The 26,401-nt window shown below is 41.5% G+C and overlaps 1 protein-coding gene across 1 annotated transcript; it reads right to left on the bottom strand.

The window, feature by feature from the left end:
- Positions 1 to 26,401, bottom strand: PIK3R4 (phosphoinositide-3-kinase regulatory subunit 4). Its single transcript, XM_060248870.1, has 20 exons — positions 26,208 to 26,401; positions 22,982 to 23,744; positions 21,696 to 21,829; positions 20,989 to 21,571; positions 19,349 to 19,483; positions 18,931 to 19,152; positions 18,096 to 18,269; positions 16,914 to 17,059; positions 15,271 to 15,474; positions 13,014 to 13,215; positions 11,453 to 11,652; positions 9,831 to 10,041; positions 7,554 to 7,719; positions 6,492 to 6,656; positions 5,179 to 5,390; positions 4,626 to 4,757; positions 3,191 to 3,291; positions 2,764 to 2,852; positions 1,864 to 1,972; positions 1 to 593 (listed from the first exon to the last, which is right to left on the bottom strand). Exons 2-20 carry the CDS (start codon positions 23,709 to 23,711, stop codon positions 423 to 425), a joined length of 4,086 nt encoding a protein of 1,361 aa, XP_060104853.1. The 5' UTR covers positions 23,712 to 23,744; positions 26,208 to 26,401; the 3' UTR covers positions 1 to 422.

Here is a 26,401-nt window from a genome sequence, read left to right on the forward strand (position 1 = left end):
AATGATCCAAACTTTATTTTTCAATAAGAAGTATACAAGAATTGAATACATGTGAACAATAGTGCAAAATTAACTTTTATAACTTTTTCTTGTCCAGTCTGTAACAAAAAGTCAGTTTCCATAAATATTACTGGTGTGCAACATGTTTAGGCAAAACAAATGAGAAAGGCTTCCAAACAGTGCCATGGTTCTTTATTCTAATTGCTTTCGTTTGGTACTTCTGGAAAGTGCTACATAAACCAAGCTACTTGATATAATAGGGAGATCTGAAATGGCAACTATTAATACAGGAATAATATTGGCAAGAGTCTTATCAATCACCTTCATCAGCATCACAGTCTATTGTTTCATGTTCTAGAAGCAAATATTTTTTTTTAATCTTTATTACAAGTATTTACAGTAAATACAAATTAGTGCAATCTTCATTTCCACACTTTTACAATGCCATCTCGGGATGCAGTAACTATGAAGCCTTGAGTTGTCTGGAAAGTAGCAATGTCTGTAATAATATCATGGTGTCCAACTGGTAGAGATTCAGGACCCCTTCGAGGGGTTTCATCTGTGGGACCCACTTTCTGTTTGTTCTGAATTTCCTGTCAATGAGAAATTACACAATGTAGCTGTGGTCAAAGTTCACTAGAATGTTGCCATAGTTTACAAGGCCTTCCCAGTTTGCTTAACAGCAGTTTATGGGATGCACTGTACTGTGGAACTGAGAAATTGCTAGTGTGTTTTTTTATTTGCTTATGACAACTCTGTGGGGTTTTAAAGGCAAGATGGTTTCTGAGGTGGTTTACCATTGCCTGCCTCTACATCACATCCTTGGTGGTCTCCCTTCCAAATACTGACCAGGGTCAACCCTGCTTAGCTTTTGATGAGATTTGGCTCACCTGGGCTATTCATGTCAGGGCCGTGTATCAAATGCTATTTAACGCATGCCATATGAGTCTGCATCACAGACATCTATTGGTTCTGCTGTGATTAGTAATGGTGATACAATTGTCCGGAACTGTGTCTTTTTAGAAAGATTTGAAAAACTTTTTTAAAATGATTGTGCTTTTCTTTGATGCTCTGTTCAAAAGTACTGGAAGAGTAATCTGAGGTTAAACAAGCAAAATGCACAAGAGCTAGTAACAGCCAGCCAGAGGACAGCTTTTTTTTTTGCACTTCTGATTGTGCCACTTAGCATAAGTCCGGAGGAGTTTGGTATAATGCAAAATGGAGAGGTACTTTGAGAAATAGTACTTGTTTTCTGGTTGCTGGGTTTCAGGGTTGCCAAGTCCCTCCACCGCTACAGCAGGGGACTTGTTCCTCATGTGCGCTTTGTTCATACGGCATGATGACATCTCCCAGAAGTGACATCATCGTGCTGGAAACATCACACTAGGGATGCTCTAGGACTTTCAATAAAACTGTATGGTACCATAGAGTTTTACCATGATTCCTAGAGCATCACACCAGAAACACTCTTAAGATTTGTGGAAGAACACTATGGTACCATAGAGTTTTTAGCACAAGTCCCAGAGTGTCCCTGGTGAGACGTATCCAGGGCAATGACAAAGCCACAAAGGGAAAATCAGCATGGCTTCTGTCTCATCAACCTTTGGGAGTTTTTTGAGAAAGTAAAGAAGCATGTAGACAACTGTGACCTGGTAGTCACAGGGTTGTGCATTTTTTGTGTGTTTTTTTACCAATTCAGGTCCACTACAACCCCCCCCCCCCCAAAAAAAATCAGTATTCTTGTGATCACGCTGAGGATAGTGTGCACTGACTGAGCTTTTAAGATAGGGATCCCCGCGGCAGCCTGCTCCCTACCAGTGGGTTGGGGCCCTCCATTGGATATGAAGATAAAAAATAGCATACCTGAACCACTTCTGTGCCTTCAATGATCTTCCTGTAGTAAGAAACAGATGGGCCGCTGGAACCTGCAGCAACAACGTAGGACCTCTCAGGGTATGCTAAATCCCAAAATCTGTGGTGGGGAGGGGGAACGGGAACATACAAAATATTTGGATGGAATCCTTTTATTTTTATTTATTTATTTATTTTATTCGATTTATATCCCGCCCTCCCCACCGAGGCGGGCTCAGGGCGGCTTATTTTAGCCTTTAAAATAATTTTCTTAGATTGCTTTTATAAGAAATGTAGTGTGGAATCACCCCAAATATTTCTTCAGCTTGCCACTCAATTTACTAGTGGTTAAATCTCAGGGCTTCAGAAAGGTTACTTTCATCAAGTCACTTTCAACCTACAATGATTGTATGAATTAATGTGCTCCAAAACACACTATCATTAATAATCTTCCTCAGATCTTGCAAACTGGAGGCTTCCTTACTCAGTGATTTCTAGCTTCAAGAATAGTGGTCTGCTTCTAAGCAAAATTACACCCTTCTAAATCCACTGGCTTTGATGGATTTAAATGGGTGTAACTCTGTATAGGATTGCTTTACTTAAGATATCATTCCACTGAACATTGTACCTGATGACTGGTTATCTTCAAAGGTTCTGTCCCACTAAAGATAAAGCAGTGCAAGGAGTCTTTCTTTGGTCGAAAACACCTCTTCCTCCAGAGGATGGCTCCCCTGTTCCACCAATCTGGAATGTGCCCTGGACATAATCTAGGAGCTCTGATTTTTACAGACAGGTAGGAAAAGTAATGCCTCAGAAAAGGTACTGTCTTACTTCTGGCAGATTTGATGCAAACAAGAACACTACAGACAATGAAATGGTGAGATACAATTATAATTGTTTCTTGAAAATTACCTTATCTTCATATCAGAGCCTGCAGTCAGCAATATAGGATTTCCATCGGCAGGGCTGCAGTATATTCCATGAACACTATGAGGTGAAGGCTAATGGGCAGGAAAGCAGCTTTGTGAATTACAGCCTATTTATAATTATTTAAAAAAAACCTATAGTAGCATTGAACTATTACTCCTGAAAGTATTTATATAGCGGGAGGTTCTGTTAAAAACCAGCAGGCATTCTCCTACAAGAATGTTTCTTGAGATGTAGAACACTTCAGTGCGCAAATTCAAAATTTCACACTTGAAAATTTAAATTATGTTCTGGATATCGATTGCACTGAAGCAGTTCCATTGGCCCTACGTGCCTATATACCTGCATCAAACACAAATCTGCAAAGGACTGCAAAATTCTGCCCCAAGTTCAAAAACCAGAAAAGCCAAACCTGCAATTCTGAAAGAGGAGGGGCACTGCTGGCCCACAGCGTGAAGCGTCGGTCTCCTGTTTCCATATCCCACATGGAGACTTCATTGTTGCCTTGAACAGCTATAGAAAAGTCATTGACATCAGTTACACCAAAAGCATGGTCAAATGCGGGGGACACACAACTTCATAAAAAGGTTTTGCTCTGGCATTCTATTGAACATATGAACATACGAAGCTGCCTTATACTGAATCAGACCCTTGGTCCATCAAAGTCAGTATTGTCTTCTCAGACTGGCAGCGGCTCTCCAGGGTCTCAAGCTGAGGTTTTTCACACCTATTTGCCTGGACCCTTTTTTGGAGATGCCAGGGATTGAACCTGGGACCTTCTGCTTCCCAAGCAGATGCTCTACCACTGAGCCACTGTCCCTCCCCCACTGTTTCTATTTATTTATCAAGTTTATTGAATCAAATTTTTTTTAAAGTTAAATGAGTTAAAAACAAAATGATAGCCACTTCTCAGCATTTATTGCAATCTGTTCTTGTGAAGACTAAGGGAGAATGCCCTGACTTCTCACATCTCCTTACTCTACCCCCAGTGTTTACAATACTCTCACACCTCTTCCTCATGGCAGACAGAGGAAGAGAGCTCCCGCTCCTATGAGGCTGGCAGAATAATTCAGCTGCCTGGGAGAATCCTGAAGTGCTGACTTTTTGGAGGTTTTCCAGGCTGCCACGTGGTTCTGCTCACCTCAACAAGCCTGCCAAATGCACCCACCCAGCCACAAGCTATTTCCCCTCTCTTTCAAAATCACAATTCACAACCATGCAGACTTTTACAGTTCCTCTTCTTCCACAGGTCTTTCCATTTACACACCTTAGCCTGCATTACTCCACCTAACAAGGGGGCCACAGTCTCCTGGTGAATTAACCTGCAGCTGAACAGAACCACTGTCTTTTGCTCCCTGTCCTTCCATGAAATGAAGTAGGAGTCCAGTAGCACTGGACTCCTACTTTGTTCTGTTGCTTCAGACCAACCTGGCTGGATCTGTCCTTCCATGACAACATGAAGGCTTCCAGGTGAGCTTCCCCGTTTACAGTTCTTTAAATAATACTAACCACTGCCAAATGCAAATGCTATGAATCCAGAGGCTCTTACAGTAGTATGTATTACATTAAAACTGATAGAGTAGTAGGAAAATATGGCCATTATTAACTTCTCCATTTTCAAAGCAAGCTGCCCTTAATAATTAGTTTCAGCAGGACCGACTTAAGAAGGTTACCAGTCTTAGCAGCCCAGAATAGTAAAGATTTCAGCTTCACCAAGTGGTGATTGCTTCACCTCTTCAAACTGAACTCCTGGGTTTGCAGAAGACAGACATTCTATTTAGACATGGTTAATGAACCTCAATATGTCAGCACTGGAATTACGGAAGAAAAGGAAAGAGGAGCTCTACCTGCGATAACCCACGACTGGGAGAGCGGATGCATCAGCAGGCGCCTGATTCGTGCCCTGGAAGGGTGGGGGTGGCTGGAGATAGGTAACTGGAACCTCATATCCCAGCATGCCATGGTACCACTGCTTGTGCCTTGTGAATAAAAGATAATCCCTGTCACCAATTTGCAACTTTTTAAGCAACATCATTCACAATTTGATAAAACATGAATAGGTATGTACAACATTCAGACATCTTTCTCTCTTCTACTGCTACTACAGCACTTTTTAGAAAATCGACAATACATTTTAATGTTTATGTTGCGATTGCTCTCACAACAGCCCTGTAAAGCAAATTACTATTAAGACAGTGAGACTCTGAGAAAAATAGGAATTTGAATACACACCCAAGCCCAACTCTCCAGTCCCTGGGCTATGCTGGCCTTCCTGAAAGCAAACCTGGTCTTGCAAATGGCAGTTTTGAGCACACAGCAACTCTAAATGTGTGTCATTATTATGAACGGTATCTTACCAATACAGTATATACAAACGGTATATTACAAATGGTATCTTACCAATACAGAGCCAACATTGGTGTATGTCCACAGCAAAGGAGGTTATAAGTCCCAACCGTAAGTCATGCTTTAATATCCAGGCGTTGTTAGAGGATCGGAGGTCCCATCCAACCAAGGAACCATTTACAGTGGCATAAGTCAGCACAGACTGGGCCCCTGAATTAAAGTGGTGCATGTCTACCACACAGCCATCGTCTTTCTGATCTAGAAACCTGGAAATAAAGGAGGAGACAGTCATCCTGGTTTAAGTGCTGGTGAAATTCTGCATGGTTTTAGAATATGGGACCCCTTGGGAGTTGCTCCACTTCCCTTCTTGAGGACATGCAGCCGGCGGCAAATCTAACCGGAGGTTCTCCCTCTCTGGCTGTAAGTACTTCCTCCTAATTCCTCAAGTAGTCACTTAGCCCATGTTAGGAGGAACAGGAAGTGCAAGAATCCTGATGGCTCCTTCAGGATGAACAGTGTTACTTCAGGCAGCAAACAGGAGGTGCCATTTTTCAATGCGTTCTCATGCTAAATAAATCTCTGTGTGTGCAAATCTAACACATCGGAAAGAAAGGCTCAAAGTCCACCCCATTCCCTATGTGCTAGTCTAATACTTACAGGGAAAAAAATACAATTTATTTTTTAACATGGGATACATTCGAGATTGTGATCCTGCAGTCTGAACTGGTATAGTCCATTCTAGCACCTATTTTCTAATCTATGGAATAGAACATCTATGTCTGTTTATCTGTGTCTGAAAGCCAGCATGATGTAGTGCAGGGGTGGCCAAACTGTGGCTTAGGAGCCACATGTGACTCTTTCATACATATTGTGTGGCTCTCAAAGCCCCCACCTATCCATTGGCCAGCAGCTTGGAGAATGCTTTCTTTCCACCTCTTCCTCCCTCCCTCCCTGCTCTCAAACATCTGATGTTTATTCTATGTGGCTCTTATGTTAAGCAAGTTTGGCCACCCCGGTGCAGTGGTTAAGAGCAGACTCTAATTTGGAGAGCTGGGTTTGATTTCCTGCTCCTCCACATGAAGCCTGCTGGGTGACTGTGGGTCAATCATGGTTCTCTTAGAACTCTCTCAGCCCCACCCACCTCACAGGATGGCTGTTGTGGGGAGAGGAAGGAAAGGTGATTGTAAACTGCTTTGAGACTCCTTAGAGTAGGGTAAGAAACCTCAGAGTAGGGTATAAAAACCAACTCCTCTTAAACTCTTCATCTCCACTATGCAGCTTTTAACTTCTCACTTGATTTAGAAGAGACTGTCACTGTGAACCTTTCATTGGCAGCACAATAATTCAGTGCAAAGACAGACACACACCTGCTTTGTATTGGAAGAATTTTAGGAGATTTTGGTAGCTTCGAAGCTTCAATCCCAAGAAGCTGGATCGCTCCATTGTCTGAAGCTATAGCCAAGTAGTGAGAGCCCTGGCAAAAGGTAAGTGTTGTAACTCGGCCTCCAATCCGAGAATATGTCAAAATTGATCTGTTTTAGAAAACAGAAAAGAACATTCTGTTAATGTTGTCTAAACATTACACACAAAGTGGATGCTAACACATAATAAAATATAGCACATCATATACCCAATAAGTTGATCACAAACGTCCTATTTTGTAAACCAGTCTAGTCTCATGTCCAACCTAAAATTTCCACCAGATGAGCTGTTTCTTCAGCAGAGTGCAATTTTCCCTCTCCCCCCATAGCTCAAAATGTCCCCTGCAGGGGAAAAGCAGAGGTCATTAGAAGGAAAAAAATCAGTGGAAATCATCCCTGTTCATCCATAGAGATTTTAGATGGCTATCATGGAATTCTGGGAAATGGTAGTCCTGCAACAATAGTGGAGGAAGGAATTCAAATAATTAATCCTCCAACCTGATCCTCAGGTCCATCATGTTGGCAAATAAGTAGAGAGGAAGGAACCTGTCTACTCCTTTAAGAGATCTCTCTTCAGCCACACAACTACAGTCCCCAGGATTTTCTTGAAAGAAGCCATGACAAACTAAATCTGAGGAACAATTGTGTTAGGTATTGGTCAGGGAATCAAGGGATAATTTAAATAGTTGTGTGAGCAACAGCTCACTTAGCAAGGAGATAAGGAGATGCTTTTACTTAAAAATTTGTTTACGCAGATCTAAAGTTTATGGAAGGAATAGGAATGTGAGAACATGGGCATGGTTGCTAATATATACTGAAAAAGGATGATACAAGTCAAAAGGAAATACCGTATTAATCATGGCAAGTCACTTTTATGTGCAGACTTTGGAAAAAAATCACTTGAACATATTTAAAATCTCTCAAATGGAGATGTAGTTTAAATTTTATACCAAAGCCATAGCTAAGAAACAGTCAGCAGTGCTAGAGTGTCTCCATGTTGCCCATTACCTGGTGGTGGTAGTCTTGCCCTCCATTTTCTGACTGTTCCAGATTTTCACCGTTCCATCATTTGAGCATGTGGCAAAAATAGAATGCTCATCAGAGACTCGAATGCGGTTCACTGCGGACTTGTGCTCATGAAGGTGAGCAACCAGGAGCCCTTTAGGATGCCATCCTAAGCAGACCAGCAAAAAAAGACTTGTTTTCTTTCAGAGAGAGAACTGGAGGATCCATCCAACTGCCTTTCTGCCCATGTGTACAGCAACAGAAAACAATAAGGCAGCTTACTGGTTCCCCTTAAGTCCATGATTGCTGGATGCAAAAGACACTTGAATATGGAAGTATGCATGAATAAAATGTTGATAAAATATTAAACAAACGTAGGGAATTAGCGGAGAGGGAAAGTCCTCTCTATCCACCAAGAGCATTCCCTCTGATTGCTTGACTAATAATATTTTGCTTTGGAAAAATAAAAACAAATGTTATCAAAAGATCTATACAGATCCAATGTGCTCTATCTTGAAAGAAATGGCCTACACAACTTCTCTTATGTTCTTATAAGGGTGATTAACATGTGGAATTCACTGCCACAGGAGGTGGTGGCGGCTACAAGCATAGCCAGCTTCAAGAGGGGATTGGATAAAAATATGGAGCTGAAGTCCATCAGTGGCTAGTAGCCACAGTATATTACTGGAACTGTCTGGGGCAGTGATGCTCTGTATTCTTGGTGCTTGTGTGGGGGGCGAAGTGGAAGGGCTTCTAGATCCACTTGTGAACCTCCTGATGACACTTGGGTTTTGGGTTTTTTTGGCCACTGTGTGACACAGAGTGTTGGACTGGATGGGCCGTTGGCCAGATCCAACATGGCTTCTCTTATGTTCTTAACTCTTTTCATTCACACTGAAGCCCTGTGGAATCAGTCACTCTCCCATTCAGTAATCCAATGCTGAGCTAAAGTGGGCTCTATGCTTGCAAGGATTAGTCAGTTAAATGAACCCGTACAGTCCACACAACCACACAACGCAACCACACGATATAACACATATACTTTCTAGATCAGGGCAAATAGATTATATTAATTTCAAAACTAACCAAAAAAACAGTATGTACTTCTTATTGTTGCTTTAAGTGGGGTTTTTTTGTCTTTACTACACATAACTTATTTAAATATTTCAGTTAGAAGACATTTGGAAAATGCAACAATATTTGCTCTAAACTAAACCAAATATGAAATGGAGTCACGAGTGGGTCTTGCCTATGGTTTGTTTCAAAGAATGCTGATGAGATAATGTGACAAATGAGAAGCAGGACTATGATCAAAATGATATATGTAAGTTATAAAGAGTTACCGACTGGCTCTGTTAAAACTCACAGATAGAAAACTTGCTGTTTACAGAGATGCACTTGAAAGCTGTATTGATTATGGACAATTTCTCAAAATTCCAAAAAAGCCACATACACTACCATTCAAAATGTTCTGATGAGCAGCCCCAATAGATGCAAGAAAGCTAATATCTACATTGGCCTTCTCACATATGCATCAGGCTGGAAAAGACACACTTGTACAGCCGTTATGATCCTTAAGACATACTTGCTTTGAATAGGTGTGTGCATCTTTTTACACCCCAAAATTATGTGTGGACAGACCATCAGTAAAAGCTGCATTTCCTGCCTGGCTTTGACTGTTATGCCACATTAAAAGCAATCCCTTGATTTTTTTTCATCTCTCTCACCTCAGCAGTCCCCTGAAATTTGTGAGCTCAGGTTTTTTATATCCATTAGCCAATGATCCCAAAGACTGACCCCTTCTTATTCTTTACCAATAAAATTCTCAAAGCAGTTCTTATGGGGTCCACATCTTAGCTGCTTCATCTAAAACAGTGAAACATTACAAGAAATTCATTCAGCTGCCAACACTGCAAGAAATTCATTCAGCTACCAACACTGCAAGAAATTCATTCAACTGCCAACTTAGATACCATAAGATCAGTGTTTTTAATTTCTTGTGCAGTTACACATCCCTAACTAAATCGAGTTCCTAAATCAAATTCACATACTCTTTTCCTGAAAGACCTTAAGTATTAAAGGACAATAAAGCATTGATGCTAGCAGTACTATAGTGAGAATGTGTAAATGATGCTCAATACTCTGGACCCATTAAGAGGGCTCCTCATAATCCACACTTCCCACAAGCAGACCTTGGCATCAAAAGGACCAAAAGTGCCTTTTTAGGTCTTCCCCCTTGCAATAGCACTGGACTTTTCCCAAAGGAGTGTGGAGAATCACCTGGTGGTGGTGGCTTGCTCTCCCATTCTGCATTCTCCATCATCTGCTTGGCAATTCTTTCGGCGTTGCATTGTTCTCGCTTCTGCTGGATGAGCTGCTGAAGCTCCGTTTTACAAGTGGTGATGCGCAGCTGGTATGTGGAGGGGGAAGCTATACTGCTCAAAACTTGTATGGTTGGTTTCCTAGCTTGGACAACAGTTCCATCAGTTGCCTGAAACCCACAAATCATAATATCATTCAACTTACCAGGCAGTCCTAACACCTACTGATTGTTTTTTTTTAAAGTTCATTATTTCTCTCATTCTGTTGTTAATAGACTTTAAGCACAAACCCTCCCCCCCCCCCCCCAGCATCACAAGAGTTGCTGCATGGAGACCAGTGTGATACAGCTGTTAACATGTTAGACTTGGAGGGAAGGCAGCGTGGTATAGCCTGGTCTCATCAGCTCTAAGAAGCTAAGTGGGGGTCGGAAGGGAGATCACCCAAGAAGACTGTTCTGAGGAAGGCACTGGTAAGTCACCTGTTTCTCAGTTGCTTGGAAAGTCCCTTGCTGGGGTCACCTTGACAGCACTTTATACACACTCGTTAGACTTGGGAGACCAAGGTTTAAATTCCTCCTTGGAGGAGGCAGTGAAATAAAAATACAACTGTTTCTTGTTGTTACTGTTATAGCCATAGGCCCTAATATCCCAGCATATAGTTCAACATATAACAGTGTACCCTCCACAACAGAGGTTAAAACATTTTCACATAACAGGATAAAATTTTAAAAGTTTAAAATTAAGATGGTAAGAAATAAATGCAAAAAAAAATCCATATAATCTGAAATTACAATTTAGCTAAAATTCTTGCAGAATTTACGGATACTAATTTCTTCTTTGTATTTATTGATAAAAAGATAAAAGCAAGCCACTTTGAGGGTAACAAAAGGGATAGCATCAGCCAATAAAAAAATTAATACATTCCTCATCTGAACAAAAAAAAATGATAAGTTGATTCAGCAGTTTGTTTCAAATGGACCCATAGAAGAAGCAATGCACAATACCTTTCACCTGATTAAGACCACTAGGCCAGAGGCATTGTTCCACAGGTATTCTTTGAAATCTGGCCTGTAAATACTCAGAATGCATAGTTTGAAAATATGCACTAGTAGTTAATGCTTTTCTTAATGTAACATTAGGGGGACTCAGACAACTGATCAGGTACAAAATGGACCTTGTTTTTACACAGCCAATACAAAAGACAACTGAATAGTGAGTCAGAAAAATAACCCTATATGATGATGATGATGATGATATTGGATTTAAACGCTGCCCTCCACTCTGACTCTCAGAGTGGCTCACCATCTCCTTTATCTTCCTCCCCCACAACAGACACCCTGTGAGGTATGTAGGGCTGAGAGAGCTCTCCCAGAAGCTGTCCTTTCAAGGACAACTCTTATAAGAGCTATGGCTGACCCAAGGCCATTCCAGCAACTGCAAGTGGAGGAGTGAGGAATCAAACCCGGTTCTCCCAGATAAGAGTCCGCACACTTAGCCACTATATGTTAATGGCACACTTATTGGCTCCTTTTTTCTTACTAATAAGGATATAATTCAAATAAAAAATATGCCTAGAAATACCTGGGGAGAGGATGACAAAGGAGCACAAATGCCAGCTGAAGACTCTGATCGAAGAGGTTTGCTGGTCTGGACGATTTCTTGCTCTGTGGCTTGGCTGTGTCCTTTGCTCATTAGCTGGGGCATATTAGAGGGTTCCAAAGAGCCAAACATGCTCTTCCATTCTTCATTTACATTTGAATCTTGTTTTACATGCTTTCTAGCTAAAAGTCAACAAGCCCCCAAAGAAGGATTATAAGAAGGCTGCATATGAGTTATTGTGACAAATCTTCAAGCGTAGCCATGATCTTTAGCAATGTAAGCAAAAACTGAGTTATGCATATTGATATACTATTGTATCATGTTAATTTAAGGGGGAAGAATTGAGAGTTGATTTAAATCAGCTGTTAAACAATAACTGTTGTAAAGAGTGCAATTTATCACCAACCTTATAGAGTTATACCTTTCTAAATTTATTGAAGTCAGTGGGTTAAGAAGCTGTAGCTCTCATGGCCTCCAGTAATATTTCCCTAATGCACTTTTCTGCTACTGCACCATACCTTGCCAAATACTCAGATGCAAGCAAAACAGGGAAATATGAATTATTTGTCACAATAATTCTCTCTGAAAATTATTTGAAAATTCTCTCTGTAGTATAAATAATCTTCATCTTAAACTCTACAGATCATTTGCGTCATCAGCAACTCTTTGCACAGAGAAAGTGGATAAACAGTGTAATTTGTGTTCTCAGCATTAAATTAGACTTTGCATTTAAGAAGAAACAGATAATTTGACAAGGGGAAGATTACTGCCGGTATGAATTATTCTGACAAATAATTCATATTTCCCTGTTTTGCTTGCATCTGAGTATTTGGCAAGGTATGGTGCAGTAGCAGAAAGTGAATTAGGGAAATATTACTGGAGGCCATGAGAGACAGCCATGTTTGATACAATAGCTTTATCTTCCACCCATAGAAGAGTCATTTTTTAATACCTTGCTTTTCTCTACCTTAAGGAGTCCCAAAATGGCTTACAATCACCTTCCCTGCCTCTTTGCACAACAGGCACCTTGTGAGATAGGTGGGGCTGAGAGAGTTCTGAGAGAACTGTGAATGGCTCAAGGTCACCCGGCAGGCTTTATGTGGAGGAATGGGGAATCAAACCTGGTTCTCCAGATTAAAGTCCCCAGCTCTCAACCACTACACCATGCTGTCTCCCATAAAACGAAAGGTTGATTCCATTGTAGATGAACATCTGAAAAAGGTGTTTTAATGCAATTCATCCCTTGATGTTGTAGCTGTCCTGCCTAAGGGCAGGTTCACAACACACAAGTAGATCATTTCTTATCGCTCTCACTTGAATGTGTGAACAAATTTAGTTGTAATGCACACTTTGAAAATTCTCTCTGTAGCATAAATTCCCTCTTTAATCTTCAAAGTAAGAAGTAAGCAGGCATTCCTGCCAGATAGGGAATTTGTGGACACATGGTATGGTTAATGAATTATTATTTTACATCTTGATAATAGAGTAATAATACAACAATCATAATAGAGCAAGAGAACATGAACCACAGGACTGTACTGACCACGTTTGTCATCAGACTCCTGCTTCATTTTGACCAGATCAACTTGTCTCCCTGTTATACCCAGAGCAGCCAAGTCAATCACTCCTTTCTGGGTGCTGTCATGAAGGTGGCTCTGGTCCACTATGTTAGCCTTAGCTTTGTTGGATTTTAACATGAAGTCTCTTAAGGCTAGCAGCTTGTCTTCTTCTTCTTCCGTCATCCCCTGTCACAAAATAAAACACAAAACTGCTTGCTGTAATTAAGTGCTTACTGAAACGAGGGAAGCACAGAGCGCTGTACATGTTTGGCACAGCCAAGATGTAAATGTTACATTTAAACAGTTACTTTGGGAACTGTTCAACCATGGTTGGCGTGGTGAATCAGTACACTGTTTTTAAATGATCCCAGCTGGCATGGGTTTCTCACTCATTCAGAAAGGAACAGCCTTGAATCATCAGGCAGATCTCACTTTCTTCAAGAGTCTCAATGAATAAGAAGTAAAAAATTTAGAAGTGTTAACTGCCATTAACCAGAATAATCTATGACCCGTGGAGTTTTGAATCCTTGCATGGCCATAAAACTCACTCCATGACTGCTGGCAAGCGATCTGAAGAACACTCTCCTGGAGTGAGCCCCATTGAGTAGACTTCAACAGGATTCTGTGTAGATTTCCTTAGGATTGCTCTCTATCTCAGGTAATCTAACCCATCTCCGTGGGAGGGTAATCAGCATCCACCTTCTCCCATAATACTCAGTCCACCAGTTAAGATCTTCCTCACAAGCTATGCAGAAGCGAGGCAGCTGGCACCTAGACACCAAACTTACTCAGTGGGGGAACTCACCTGTGGGACACCCTTCCCCTTCAGGCTTCTCTGGCACTTACTCTACTCTCTTTCAGGTGCCAGTCCAAAATATTTATGGTATTTTTACCCAAGGCTTTAAAGAAGGGATTTGATCTTTTCAATTTCTATTTATAGTCTGCTTCTAGCAGAAGATCATTTTAAGATGCTAAATGTTTGGTGCTGATAATTATGCTCGGGCTATTTTGATGTGTAGATTGTTTACAGTTTGTTAATTTTAATGCTGTTTTATAATTTTGTCATGTTTTGCTTTGTAAGCCTCCTCAACCAGGTTTTCTAAAAAGGTAGAATATAAATCTTATAAATAAACAAACAAAATAATAGAGGATCCAGAATACTTTTGTCCAATATTAAATACTAAAGGAGTTACATGCCTGAATCTTTTTAGAAAGAGACTCAGGTTATGTTTTCACAACTATCTCACAATGATCACAATCTCACAAGCTATCACAGCTATTTTTAGATTTCAAGCTTTAATAAGTAAATTAGTCAGTGAAGCCTTTAATCCTTGGTTAAAGTGTCAAACCTCCATTCAGCCCTGAATTTCACTAGATGGCCTTAAGACAGTCACTATCTCTCAGTCGACCACATTTCATGGATTTGTTGTGAAGATAAGGGTTGAGGGCATATATTCAAGCATGAACTACTTGAAATAAGGTTGGGATAAAAATTGTAATAAAAAAAACACCACAGTCTAGAGATGACATCACTATGGAAATTGCTATCACATGGTGAATTTCTCACTGCCTGGCATACTGTCCAGCAGACATCAAGTGAGAGAATTTACAGTCCTTGGCTGAAGGAAGAGGAGAAGGAGAAGGAGAGATTGGATTTATACCCCACCCTTCACTCGGAGTCCCAGAGCAGCTTACAATCTCCTTTCCCTTCCCCACAACAGACACTCTTTCAAGGACTGTGACAGACCAAGGCCATTACAGCAGCTGCAAGTAGAGAAGTGGGGAATCAAACCCAGTTCTTTCAGATTTCAGTCTGCATACTTAACCACTACGCCAAACTGAGTCACTGGCAAGTTCTACTGGATGATATGGCAGGGATGGCTTTTTGTCACAAGGACTTGGATTCCTGGTACAAATATAATATCTAGATCAGCTCTTAGTTTCCACTTCTGAAAGAATTCAAGGTTCCTTGTCACCCTTTCCTAAGCCTTATAGGTAGAAAATCTGACCCACACAGCTCTTGAAAAGAACCAGTTGGCACATACAACCATTTTACAGAGCAAGAGTAACATGGGTATGTTCTCCTGTTGAAGCCTCCATTAATGGCACTATGGAAGAAAAAAAAAACCTCGGTGTTGTGTGCTATGCATATACTTCAATGTAGTACAACTGACAGAACAATATGACCTCCTGCCTGATCGCACAGTCTCAGTCACTGCTATGATACCAATAAGTCATTACCTGAGAGAGTAGCTTCTTTAGTAGCTGTGCAATCGCTGGATCTTCTGGAGGGGGGCAATCAGGAAGAGTGCCATTCCTCTTCTTCTGACGAAGCTGCAAAGTTCTGAAAAGGCTTCCTATGTCCTTTGATCTCAGAGCATAATCAAATATGGAACGACTGACAGGTTCTTTGAGCACACTCAGCAAAACTATTTCTTTATCAATCTGCAAGTCAGGAGAAGGAAGAAGTGATCACACTGATGCACAGTTTAGAAGTCAGTCCTACTGAGCTGAGGAACTTAACTCCCTTGTAGGTATGCTTAAGACTGCGGCTGTGGTTACAGACTTTAATGGCAGATTCCAAAGAAGATCATATTCTAACAAGTGCTAAGCTTTGAGAATAAATAAATTAGTGATAACTTTAAGAGCACTCTTCTCAAACTAGTTTTAGATAACTATTTTAGATGACATTCAACTACTCTTGCTGATATCATGTGTTTTAATTTGTAACATGCTTTACAGGGGGCTGGTGGGTACAAACTTTACCAATTGTCTGGATATCATATTGCTCTACGGCTGATTTTTTTAATGTTTTAATGCTATCTTAATTTTATCATTTGCTGTATATGTCCCTGATGTAAGCCACCCTGAGGCCTGTTCTTAGGGAAGGGTGGCCAAAAAATTTAATTTAATGAACAAATAATTACTTTTTTTTCTTAACAATAATCCTATAAAGTAGTTCACTGTTATTTTTCTTTAATCATTATTTTATTTATTTAGAAAATTGTGATCCTGCCTTTCTTCCATGGAGCTTAGGGCAACTTAAAATATTCTCCTCTCCACCACTTTATCCTCACAACCTTTTGAGGTAAGTTAGGCTGAGAATGTGGCCACCCAGCAAGCTTCCATGAACTACTCTCCCAGATCCTAGTTTAACTACTACTACAACTGAGTCTGAGAGCTAAACTACCTGAATTTTTTTAGTAGAATATTCCTCAGACATTTCTGACATGGCATCATTTGCTCCATCACCACCAGTTTATTGCACCAAAGAAACTAGATTACATGAGTTTGTCTGCAATGAAACTGATGCACAGCATGAAAAAACTAGGTTGCATATTATCCATGTGTTCATTTGATGGTGCATTTATTTGTCTATATCCCACTTTTCTCCCCAGGTAGGTCACAAAGCAGAATAGAATATTGTTCTCCCCTCCTTCATTTCTCCACAACAACCACCCTGTGAGGTAGGCCAGTCTTTGTATGACAGACCCAAGGTCACCCAATGAACTTCTATGGCAAAAGTCAGGATGTGAACCTGGGTCTCCTAGTTCAACACAACACCCCACTCTCATTATGATGATAATAGCGACATACATCCCTACAAGAACATTTATAAGTGGCTCTATGCTGTGACTTTCCACACCTTTGCAGGCAGAAGCCAAAGACTTGGGGTAGAGGCAAGCAAGCTCAGTTCATGACATCTGTGTGGAATGTATATCTTCACAGCACAGAGCAGGAGGACTTGCTATGGAGATGGCCAGGATACTGTATGGAACACAGTTCTTAGAGTCAAGGCAAGAAGTGCAGCCAAGTCACCTTCAAGTCTCTTGCATTCTGCAATTCCAAAGGAATGAAAGATACACACGCAATTGACACCTTACCTGGATGATTGGCTGAGTGATGAAAGGATGCAGGTAAGGCATAAGTTTGCAATAAACATCGGCGATATTCAAACGCTGTGCTACAACAGTTATAAAGCCAACTGCTCCATAGCGTATCCAGAGGTTAGGATGGCACAGGAATGGTGCTGAGGATGTAAGAAAGAGAACCAGGTTTTAACAGGTGTTAGCGTACTTTCATTTATTCCTAGAGAGACGAGAACCATGAACATTCAAAAGCACATTCACAAACTTCAGACCAAATGGGTGCCATTCATTTGATGAAAATGTAAAATATCATTCAGAATTCTTTCCCTGCTTTTCAACCCAAAGAGTATTCCGTTGTTCTATCCTCCATTTTATCCAAATAAGAACCTTGTGAGGTAGGTTGAGAGTGCATGACTGGACCAAGGTCACCCAGCATGCTCCTATGGCAGATTTGAATCTGGGTCTCCCATACTGTTCGATACTCTAACCCAGGGGTGTCAAACATGTGGCCCGGGGGACGGATCAGGCTCCTGGAGGGTTCCTATCAGGCCCATAAGCAAGTCTGCGTTCTTCTATCTCTCTCTTGCTTCCTTCTACGTCACAGTTTGCTTTGCCAGGCTTGCTCAATCACACAGGAGCTACAGAGTAAAGCCTCTATTTTCTCCATTGGCAGAGGCTCCTCTCTTGGGGCAGAAGGGGAGGAGGAAGAGCTTGCTTTGCCAGGCTCTCTCAATCGCACAGCAGGTCACTCACACTCTTGTCCTTGCATCTGGGGACCATTCCTCATCTTTCTATTGCCTCCCCATATATGAACAATCTTCCTCTTTCTCCAGAAACCCAACTGCCTTTGTCAAGACTAGGAAACAAAGTAAGTCTTCCAGGCTGCTACTACTGTTGGGGGTTTCTTTCTCTTCCAGAAAGCATGAGGTTCTCTGACTGCTTTCTCTTTTTTATTTTCAGAGTTCTTTGTTTAATGGACCCTGGTTGACAAGATCAAGTTAAAGCCATTTGAGTTAGAATCAAGTAACTGACAGGGCCTTTCCAAACAGAAGTATATCCTTCTAAGTCAACGGGCAGAGAAGGGTGTAGTTCTGCTTAGGATTGTACTGTAAATGGAATCTAAGGTAGGTAAACAACACTGGCAGTGAACCGACATGCCATTCAAAAAGTTAATCGCACCCAAGAATGGTGGCTTACCAATATCACAGGCAAATTCATAGATGTGTGGTTTCTGCAGAAGACCTAATTGGCACATACATGTAAGTGCATTGAGGGCTTTGTAGATCACAAATTCTTCAGCATCACTGAGCCCTTGCTGGAGCAGTGGCTTTAGGATTGAAGAGCTTTGCCAGCCAACATAAGCTGCAACACCTGAAAATTGGGCAAAATTAACACATATCTCTATCTCTAAAAGACATCAGAGAATCAGATGGAGTCATCTCATGGTTTCCTGGAAAACAGTTGCTGGCTGTTGTTAGAGTACTGAACAAGATGAACTACTGGATGGATCTAGGAGGGCAATCATTACATATTTATGATTATCAGTCAAGTACACTGCTTCATTAGCTGCTATGATTAGGCTCTGATGAACAGCTTAGCTCTTTGCTCCTCAAAGGGCCCCGTGGCGCAGAGCGTTAAAGCTGCAGTACTGCAGTCCTAAGCTCTGCTCACGACCTGAGTTTGATCCCTGGCAGAAGCTGAGTTTTCAGGTAGCCGGCTCAAGGTTGACTCAGCCTTCCATCCTTCCGAGGTCGGTAAAATGAGTACCCAGCTTGCTGGGGGGGAAGTGTAGATGACTGGGGAAGGCAATGGCAAACCACCCCGTAAAAAAAAAGTCTGCCGTGAAAACGCTGTGAAAGCAATGTCACCCCAGAGTCGGAAACGACTGGTGCTTGCACAGGGGATCTTTCCTTTCCTTTTCCCCTCAAAGACAGAATGCTATTTACATAAACAAAACCACTCAATTCCCCAATTTTTTTAAAAATGTTCATTTTATGCAATGAAAAAATGCTGCATGTTGCCCAGCACATACCTACTATGCTGTCAAAAAAAGCTCCCCGTAGATGCCAGTCATTCTTATCGTTCAGAAAGGTGATCATATGGGATAGGAGAACATCATTGGCTTTTTGACGTCCAAAGAAGACACAGAGCCGCGTGATTCCATTTTCCATCAGGGTCTGTTTCACAATGTTTTCTGGGTCACTCAGCAAAGTGACAACCTTCTGCTGGACCATTTCATGTAAGGCCTGAAGTTCTGCAAGAGTGCCGTAGAAATAAGCATTAGCGAGCACATTGTGCACCTCCATCAATGTCATCACAGGGTTTCCTCAGAACCCAAGCCATTAACACATCCTTGAAAACTAACAGCCCAACCTCCACTGCACCTATGTCACATTAAATTCAATTGAGCATACAAAGAAAGCAGAAGAATGTGAGAGGAAGAACATTACCTGTGTCATAGTTTTCACTGGGATGCGACGCGTCATCCATTTCTTCACTGTTAGGTTCATTCTCCATGTTCAAGTTTTTTAACTGGACTAGCTCCAGGAATCTCAGAGCAGTTTCAGCCAACAGCGCTATGTTCTCTGTAATGATTTAAAAGTAATTTTAATTTGGTTGGAAAATTAACTTAAAAGATTTCATTGATGGAGATCAAGTACCCTGAATGCACGATATGAACAGCCAGCCACACAATACAGGCAACACATTGGGATTTTACACCCAAAACCTAGGTCAGGAAGGTAATCAAATATAAAATGATGCAATGGAATACTTGATTAAAATGTTGATTTCAGGGGTGTAAGATAGCAACAGATAGACATCGTCCTTCAGTCGCTCTGAAGACTCAGCTTTATCTGCACTTTTTAACATCCTTCTAATAGTCTATCTTTGATTAAAATGTGAAATGTCAGAGTCAGTTTGTCATAACATAAATAAACCTGGAGGATTCTGGGGCTTGTAGTTCCTACTGCTCACAACACCAGATAAAGATTTCCAGTTTCCCAGCAAACTATAGTTTGGCACTATATCTAAACCACGAACAGCTCATTTTAAGTTCCATTAAGTTCAATTAGTTCAATTAAGCATACAAAGGAATAAAAGAAATCGAAAGGAACTTCACTAACATCATAATTTTCACTAGGGTGTAATGTGCACTGTCTATTTCCTTCCTGTCTGGTTTGTTTCCCATGTTCAAGTTTTCAACTGGACTAACACCAAGAACTGAACTAGTTGGATTAGCTCCAGTTAACAAGAAACTATGGTTTGTTTTGCCTAAACAAGAATACCGAAGGGAACACAGAAAACTACAATACCAGTTTTTGGTTTGACATGAAATGGGAAGTCTTTCATTATGGAGGCATATATAAAAATAAGACAGAATGCATTAACCTGAGGATCCCTTGGCATATTCATGTAATGACCAATGATGGATTGCTTAGCCACAAGTCAACCAAAGAGCCAGAGTGGTGTAGTGATTAGTGTTGGACTAGGATGGATCAGGGAGAATGATTCCTCCTCTGCCATGGAAACTTGTGGGATGACTTTGGGTCAGTTATACACTCACAACCTAATCCACCTCACAGGATAGTTGTAAAGGTAAAATGCAGAAGGAGAGAACATTGTCAGTTTGGAGAGAAAAGTAGGGCATAAATGAAGTACACAAAGTTTTGTTGATGGCTTTGGCATTGGAGAATTCCTTAAGAACTTTGCCAGTTTGGGGTGAGCCACTAAGAATGCCTATGTGTCTTTGTCACAAGGGTTTGGTCATTACTAAACACCCTTTTTGTAAATTTCAAGAGGCAACTGGCAGGCCACTACAAAAAACAATGCAGAACTAGAGAGGTGTTTGGTCAGGGTAATTCTTGTGTTTGTAACATCAGTAACAGAGCACACTTCTAGAGAAGTTAAATTTTAGACAATTCATAATCCTGTGCATCAAGAGATGTCAAACTGAATCCAAAAAGAGAAATGCAGCACTGAGGGAAAATCTGCAATTCCATATATTTAACTGTCCTCTTTAGTTGAATTATATGATGTTTGGACAACCCAGCTTTTGCTTCTTTTGCTTCTCACCCCCTTTATTTCTTACCAGCATATGCCAGTCGGACAATTGTAGCTTCATCCTGGGCCAAATGCGCTATGCCTGGCAAGATGTACTCTGGATAGATATTGATATCATTGCGTGGCACCTCTTTGACAAGAGCAAGAACTTTTGTTAGTGTCCTAACAGCTTCTGCCCTCACTCTAGGCACAGAGTCATTGCTGAAATGCAAGAGGTAAGGGGTGATACGATCCAGCAGGATTTCCACGCTCAACCGGGGCGCCAACTGGAGAATCAGCTCCAAGGCAGCCAGCTTTGAATCACAGTATTTGAGGGTCTGCAGGCATGAAGTTATCACAGACACCAAAATGACCAGCCCATTTTCCTTAGTCTCCCCCTCAGCTTTTTCAGTTTGGTCATGTCCACAGAGATTGTGAATGATGTTGTCCAGATCTTTACGTATCACGAGAATCCGTTCATCAGCGGACACAAAGGTCTCTTTAGCAAACTGTGCCATGTAAGGCTGGAGGAAGGTGTAAAATATTTCAGGAAATGCATTGTTCCGTTGCTGTTTCAAGTAGTCTTCAGCGGCTAAACGTTTCTCTGGCTCACGGTGAATCATCTGGGTAACCTTTCGACAGAAGGGAGCAAAAATAGTTGAAAGAAGGAAAATGAAAAATGATACAAAGAAATTTTATTTCCTGAAGAGAAACAAAAATTTAACAAGCCAACGTAATGCAAGTAGAGTTATTTACCAGTTCCCTGATACTTCGATCTTCAATTTTATTCAGCACTTGTTCAGGGGAAAAGAGGCCATTCCTATATGCCAGAAGTTGTGACAAGTCAAAGAGGGGTACCCCTTCAGTAAAGAGCTCAGCTATCACACAACCTGGAAAATACCAAACAAGTGCCTAAAAATCATGACTCTTCTATTGCCTGCACATAAAACAAAATCAACATCATACAGTATCTAAAGGAGCCACAAAAGACAAAGGGATGTAATGTACTAATAGCAGCCTGGGTTTGACAGGCTTCCTTTAAACATGCAGTTCTCTACTTTTCAACCTCATCTGCATAAATTTGGATAGCTTTTGAGTTTTTAAAAAATTCTCTCCTTATGTAAGGCCCTTCTGTATCTAAAAGTGAAGGTAAAAGAAGAATCACACTTTGCAGCATCTGCTAGACTGCACCACTTCAAACGGCATTGTGCAATGTGTATTTGAATGCTTTTCGTATTTTAAAAATAAAAAGCCCTCTCCCTACACATGGATAAGTAGCATTCTACCTTTCTCCAGCTTCCATAGTCTGAATTTAAGTCATTAGCAACTCTGCTAATAACTGCAACGAAGAACCAGAATCCAGCACTTTAAAGCAGGCAAAGGAGAGATCAGGCAACTTACAGATACTTCAGTCTGAAATACAATATAGAAAGCCTGCAGGTTTCAAAAGAAATAAAACCTTACACATGTAAGCCATAGGAGGAAATGAACGCAGATCCTTCACCACGAGCTGAGGAAATATGAACCACGAATTTAGGGAAAGGATTAATTAAATGAACACATTAAGCTGCCTTCTACTGAGTCAGACTACTGGCTTGTTGAGGTCAGTAGCATCTACTCTGACTGGCATGGACTCCAGGGTCTCACATGGAGGTCTTTTACATCGCTACCTGGTTCTTTTAACTGGAGATGTGGGGGACTAAACCTGGGACCTTCTGCATGCAAGTCAAATGCTCTACAACTGAGCCACAGCCCTTCCCCCATCAATAAACTTCTCCAGTTAGGACATGCTTATAAGACTCTCTGTTACCACATCTTTCAGTTACTATGAGATTTCTCAACAAAGAGGAACACCATTGTTTGCCTACAGCAGAAAAACCAAAGACTGCCTAGCAGCCAGCATTATGAAGTTCATGTTTCTTATGTGAATCCATAGAGTTTTCAACCAATATAAACAAAACAATTGAAATTTTTACCACTTAATTCCTAAAGCAGCACAGATAGCAGCACAGATCATACAAGGTACTGGATCTCCCAAGTACCTGCAGAAAAGATGTCCATTGCACGTTTCAATTCCCCCCTGCTTCGTTGATTACTATTGGCCAAGTCTACGAGTGGAGTGGAAGGATCTCTCATATTTTCCAGTTCGGTTGCAAACACGCTGCCATCAACAAAGCGCTCCGGGGCAATATAACAAGTTCGCCTTCGTGATGTGTCAAAGAAATAATTGAAATCAGCAGGGTTGTCTTCAGGGAGGTAGGTTGGCTTAAAACTTGCAAAATCAGTTAGAAGGACCCAATTCCAGCTGGTCACCATGACGTTTTCTGTTTTGATATCCCCATGACGGACCCCAGATCTGTGCGCTTGGTCCACCGCTGTCAAGATTTGGAAGGCTATCCACCTCTTCTCAATGTTGTTCAGGAACGGCCTTGTACTAATACGATCATAGAGGTTGTCACGTACATACTGTCTGAAGAGCATAGCTGCTTTTTCAGATAATGTGGCCTTCTGAAAAGGAAGACAGTTTTGGGCTGAATGCAGCCTTATTTTCAGCTCTTCCAGCTCCTGCTTGTAACTTGTTAATGGTAATGTTGGATCTTGAATGGCAAACACTTTTACAACCACCAGGCCCTCTCTGTGCTTGGCTCGAGCAACTTTGAAAAAGCGAGTACTGCCCAGGCTTTTGTCGTATTCAAAGTCATGGATGTCTGAAAAATAGCTGTCAACTGAAAGGATCTGAGAAGGGGCAATACCAGCCAGCTGATTCCCCATGGTAGTTGCTTTAATTCTAGGTCACAACTCCACCTAAAACAAAAAAACTGAGAGTCATTTGACCTTTCTGGTGGTGCTCTTCCACTGAGAATATCTATCAATTGTTTATACAAATGACACGAATATAACATTTATTTTTTTAATCTGTAAATTACTATTCCAAGTGGCTGCATATTAAATATTTATTAACAACTGCTATTTGATTAATCCTTTGTTTTTAATTAATACTACTACATTTAATTTATTTTTGAACAAATTTGATTTTAAAAATTGAATAAAAATAAGATAACAGGGCTTGGGAGGATACCTTAAAAGAACTGAATGAACAGTCCTACCAAAGATCATTGTTTTGTGTAAACTCCTGGCTGTGTTTTAGTAGATTCCAGCAGCTTAATTGCTGCTTCGTTACACCTGTGTAGTGCAATCCTAGAGTTACACACCCTTCTAACTCCAATGTTTTGAATTGACTTAGAAGGACATAACTCTACTTCGGATTGTATTGGTAGCCAAATTGCAATTCTATAATGATATAAATTTATTTAAAGGAATCCATCTTTGATAAGCAAGATTATGTCAAAATGTTCCAAGAGGGCTGTTTTGTAGACCTTTAAACTTCTGGTACCAAAAATAACCAAAATGTTATGGTTGCACATTGTACCCTACGCTGAATTTTATGATTAACAGGCCCTCTACTGAAAGACATTCCTATTTTATGCTGTGTATTTATGCTAAACTGTCCAAATCCCACTGTTCCGTCTGACCTCTCAATAAGAATTCATCCTTGATAGTGACAATTTGCTTTTTCTAAATAGAATTCAATTATGGCACTGATGCTTTCCTTTGAACTTGTGTTGGGCTATGTGGAAGACAATAGGGATGGGGAGTGAGGGAGATAAACCTGTTACACTGTCAGCTCAGATCTTATAGAACCTGCGCCTCCAAAAGCGTTAGCTGGGACAGAATCTGTCTCACAGAGATCATCTAGGTCTCAGTTGGACTTGTGTATAAGCAGGCTAAACTAGTGAATGGTCAGGCTGAAAGTCCTTCCACAGATGACTGTGGCTGCGATAAAGCAGGCTAGTACAGTGGATGCTTGAGAAAGAAACTATAGCTATCTCAAAGCCCAATTTCTGAGGGAAACTTTCTTAAGATTTGCAGGTTCTGAGAGGAGCTTACATTTACACCATGAGAATCCCGAGGGAAGGCCAGTCCTTACCTCAAGAATAAAAGCTTGGCTGTTAACTGTTCTGTACATCCAAGCAGTTGACACCACATTGTAACTTAATGAGTCCAGCCAAAGCTGTGTATTACTTGTAAGGAGTTTTAAGCCTCATTATTGAACCTCATTATCTCTTCTGTCCCTTGTAGTTGAATAAATTTCTATCCTGTTTGACTGTTGTCTTATACAAAATAACTGCATTTAGCAGGTGACTTGGGTGTCAGTAGAAGGTTAGGGGACAGTCTACTACCCATTCCAAGCTGCCAACGAGGGATTCTAGGGGACAGCATCTGAGGAAGCCTTAGCCACTTTATGGTCATGGAACTAGGCAAGTCATGTGGTTTGTCTTCATATGATGGCTGGGGCAGGGATAAGGGAATCTTTTTCAGGGTCTTGCAATGGTTCTTGCAAGTCTTACCACCACCACCACCACCAGCAGCAGCAGCCAGGGTTGCCAGCTGTGGGTAGGGAGGCATTTGGTGATTTTGAGAGGGGGAGCCTGAGGCGGACAGGGTTTGGGAAGGAGCAGGGACTCAAGAGGGATATAATTCCACATAGTCAATTCTCCAATGCAACCATTTTCTCTATAGAAACTGATGTCTGTGGTCCGGAAATGATTTCTAATTCCAGGAGAGTCCCAGGCCCCTCCTGTAAGCTGGCAACCCGACATGCCTCACTAGCATAGCCACTTTTTACAACAGCAAAATAACACCTTAATGACCAGTGAAATTTATTTCAGAAAAAGATTTTCTCGGGAGGGAGTGGGGCTCCTATCCATCAGCTGTACTGGTCTGCCCATAACATGCCCCTGCTTTTGACAGGTTCACTGCATTTCCGACTGATGGAATTTCTGCCTACCAGCCAGGCGGCTATTAAAAGCACACACCGCGAATGGGAGAGGAGGCACGCTGTGATTCGCTCCCTCTCCCCGCGTGCTTCATCTCCATCTGTAGTCCTGGTCAAAGGCTGCAATCACTCACGCTAAATAACGCACATCCCATCCACTTTCAGTGCACTTTCCAACTGCATTTTGCCAGTTCAAGTGGACAGAAAGCGCATTACTGAGTGTGTGTGATCGCAGCCAAAACCTGCAGACCTGAAGAGGACGTGGGGCATCTGTGTGCTTTGAGAGACGTGGCTTCGGACAACGGAAGGCATTCCCGCGGAGCTGCGGGGTCGCAGCGGAGGGACCATCCCTCCACATGAGGGCCTTCACTAGTGCTCTACCCGCAGTGTGTTTACTGCACCCACTCAGTCCCTGAAGAGCTTCCTCTCACCTGCCAGCAGGGCCGAAGGGAACCGGCCAGGAGCCTCCGCGCCCGCCCAGCGGTGACTCACCGGCCGCACAGCCTGCGCGTCTCTTTCTCCTCCTGCTCCGAAGCGAGTCTAGCCCGCGGAACCAGGGCTGGATCACCCCGGGAGCGTCGCCTTCTTCGCTACGCGGAACCGGTAACCATTACCCCAGAAGGAA

The sequence above is a fragment of the Heteronotia binoei genome, chromosome 10 (assembly GCF_032191835.1).
Source record: "Heteronotia binoei isolate CCM8104 ecotype False Entrance Well chromosome 10, APGP_CSIRO_Hbin_v1, whole genome shotgun sequence".
In the NCBI taxonomy this organism is placed as follows: Eukaryota; Metazoa; Chordata; class Lepidosauria; order Squamata; family Gekkonidae; genus Heteronotia; species Heteronotia binoei.

Bases quoted from the DNA above. Each gene is read 5' to 3' on its own strand.
- PIK3R4 (XM_060248870.1), bottom strand. From the start codon at position 23,711: ATGGGGAATCAGCTGGCTGGTATTGCCCCTTCTCAGATCCTTTCAGTT. The intron at 19,484-20,988 runs GTAAGAAATAAA...AAATCATTACAG, and splicing joins TGTCCGACTGGCATATGCTG to AGAACATAGCGCTGTTGGCT. The intron at 10,042-11,452 runs GTATTTCTAGGC...TGTGGGTTTCAG, and splicing joins CTTTGTCATCCTCTCCCCAG to GCAACTGATGGAACTGTTGT.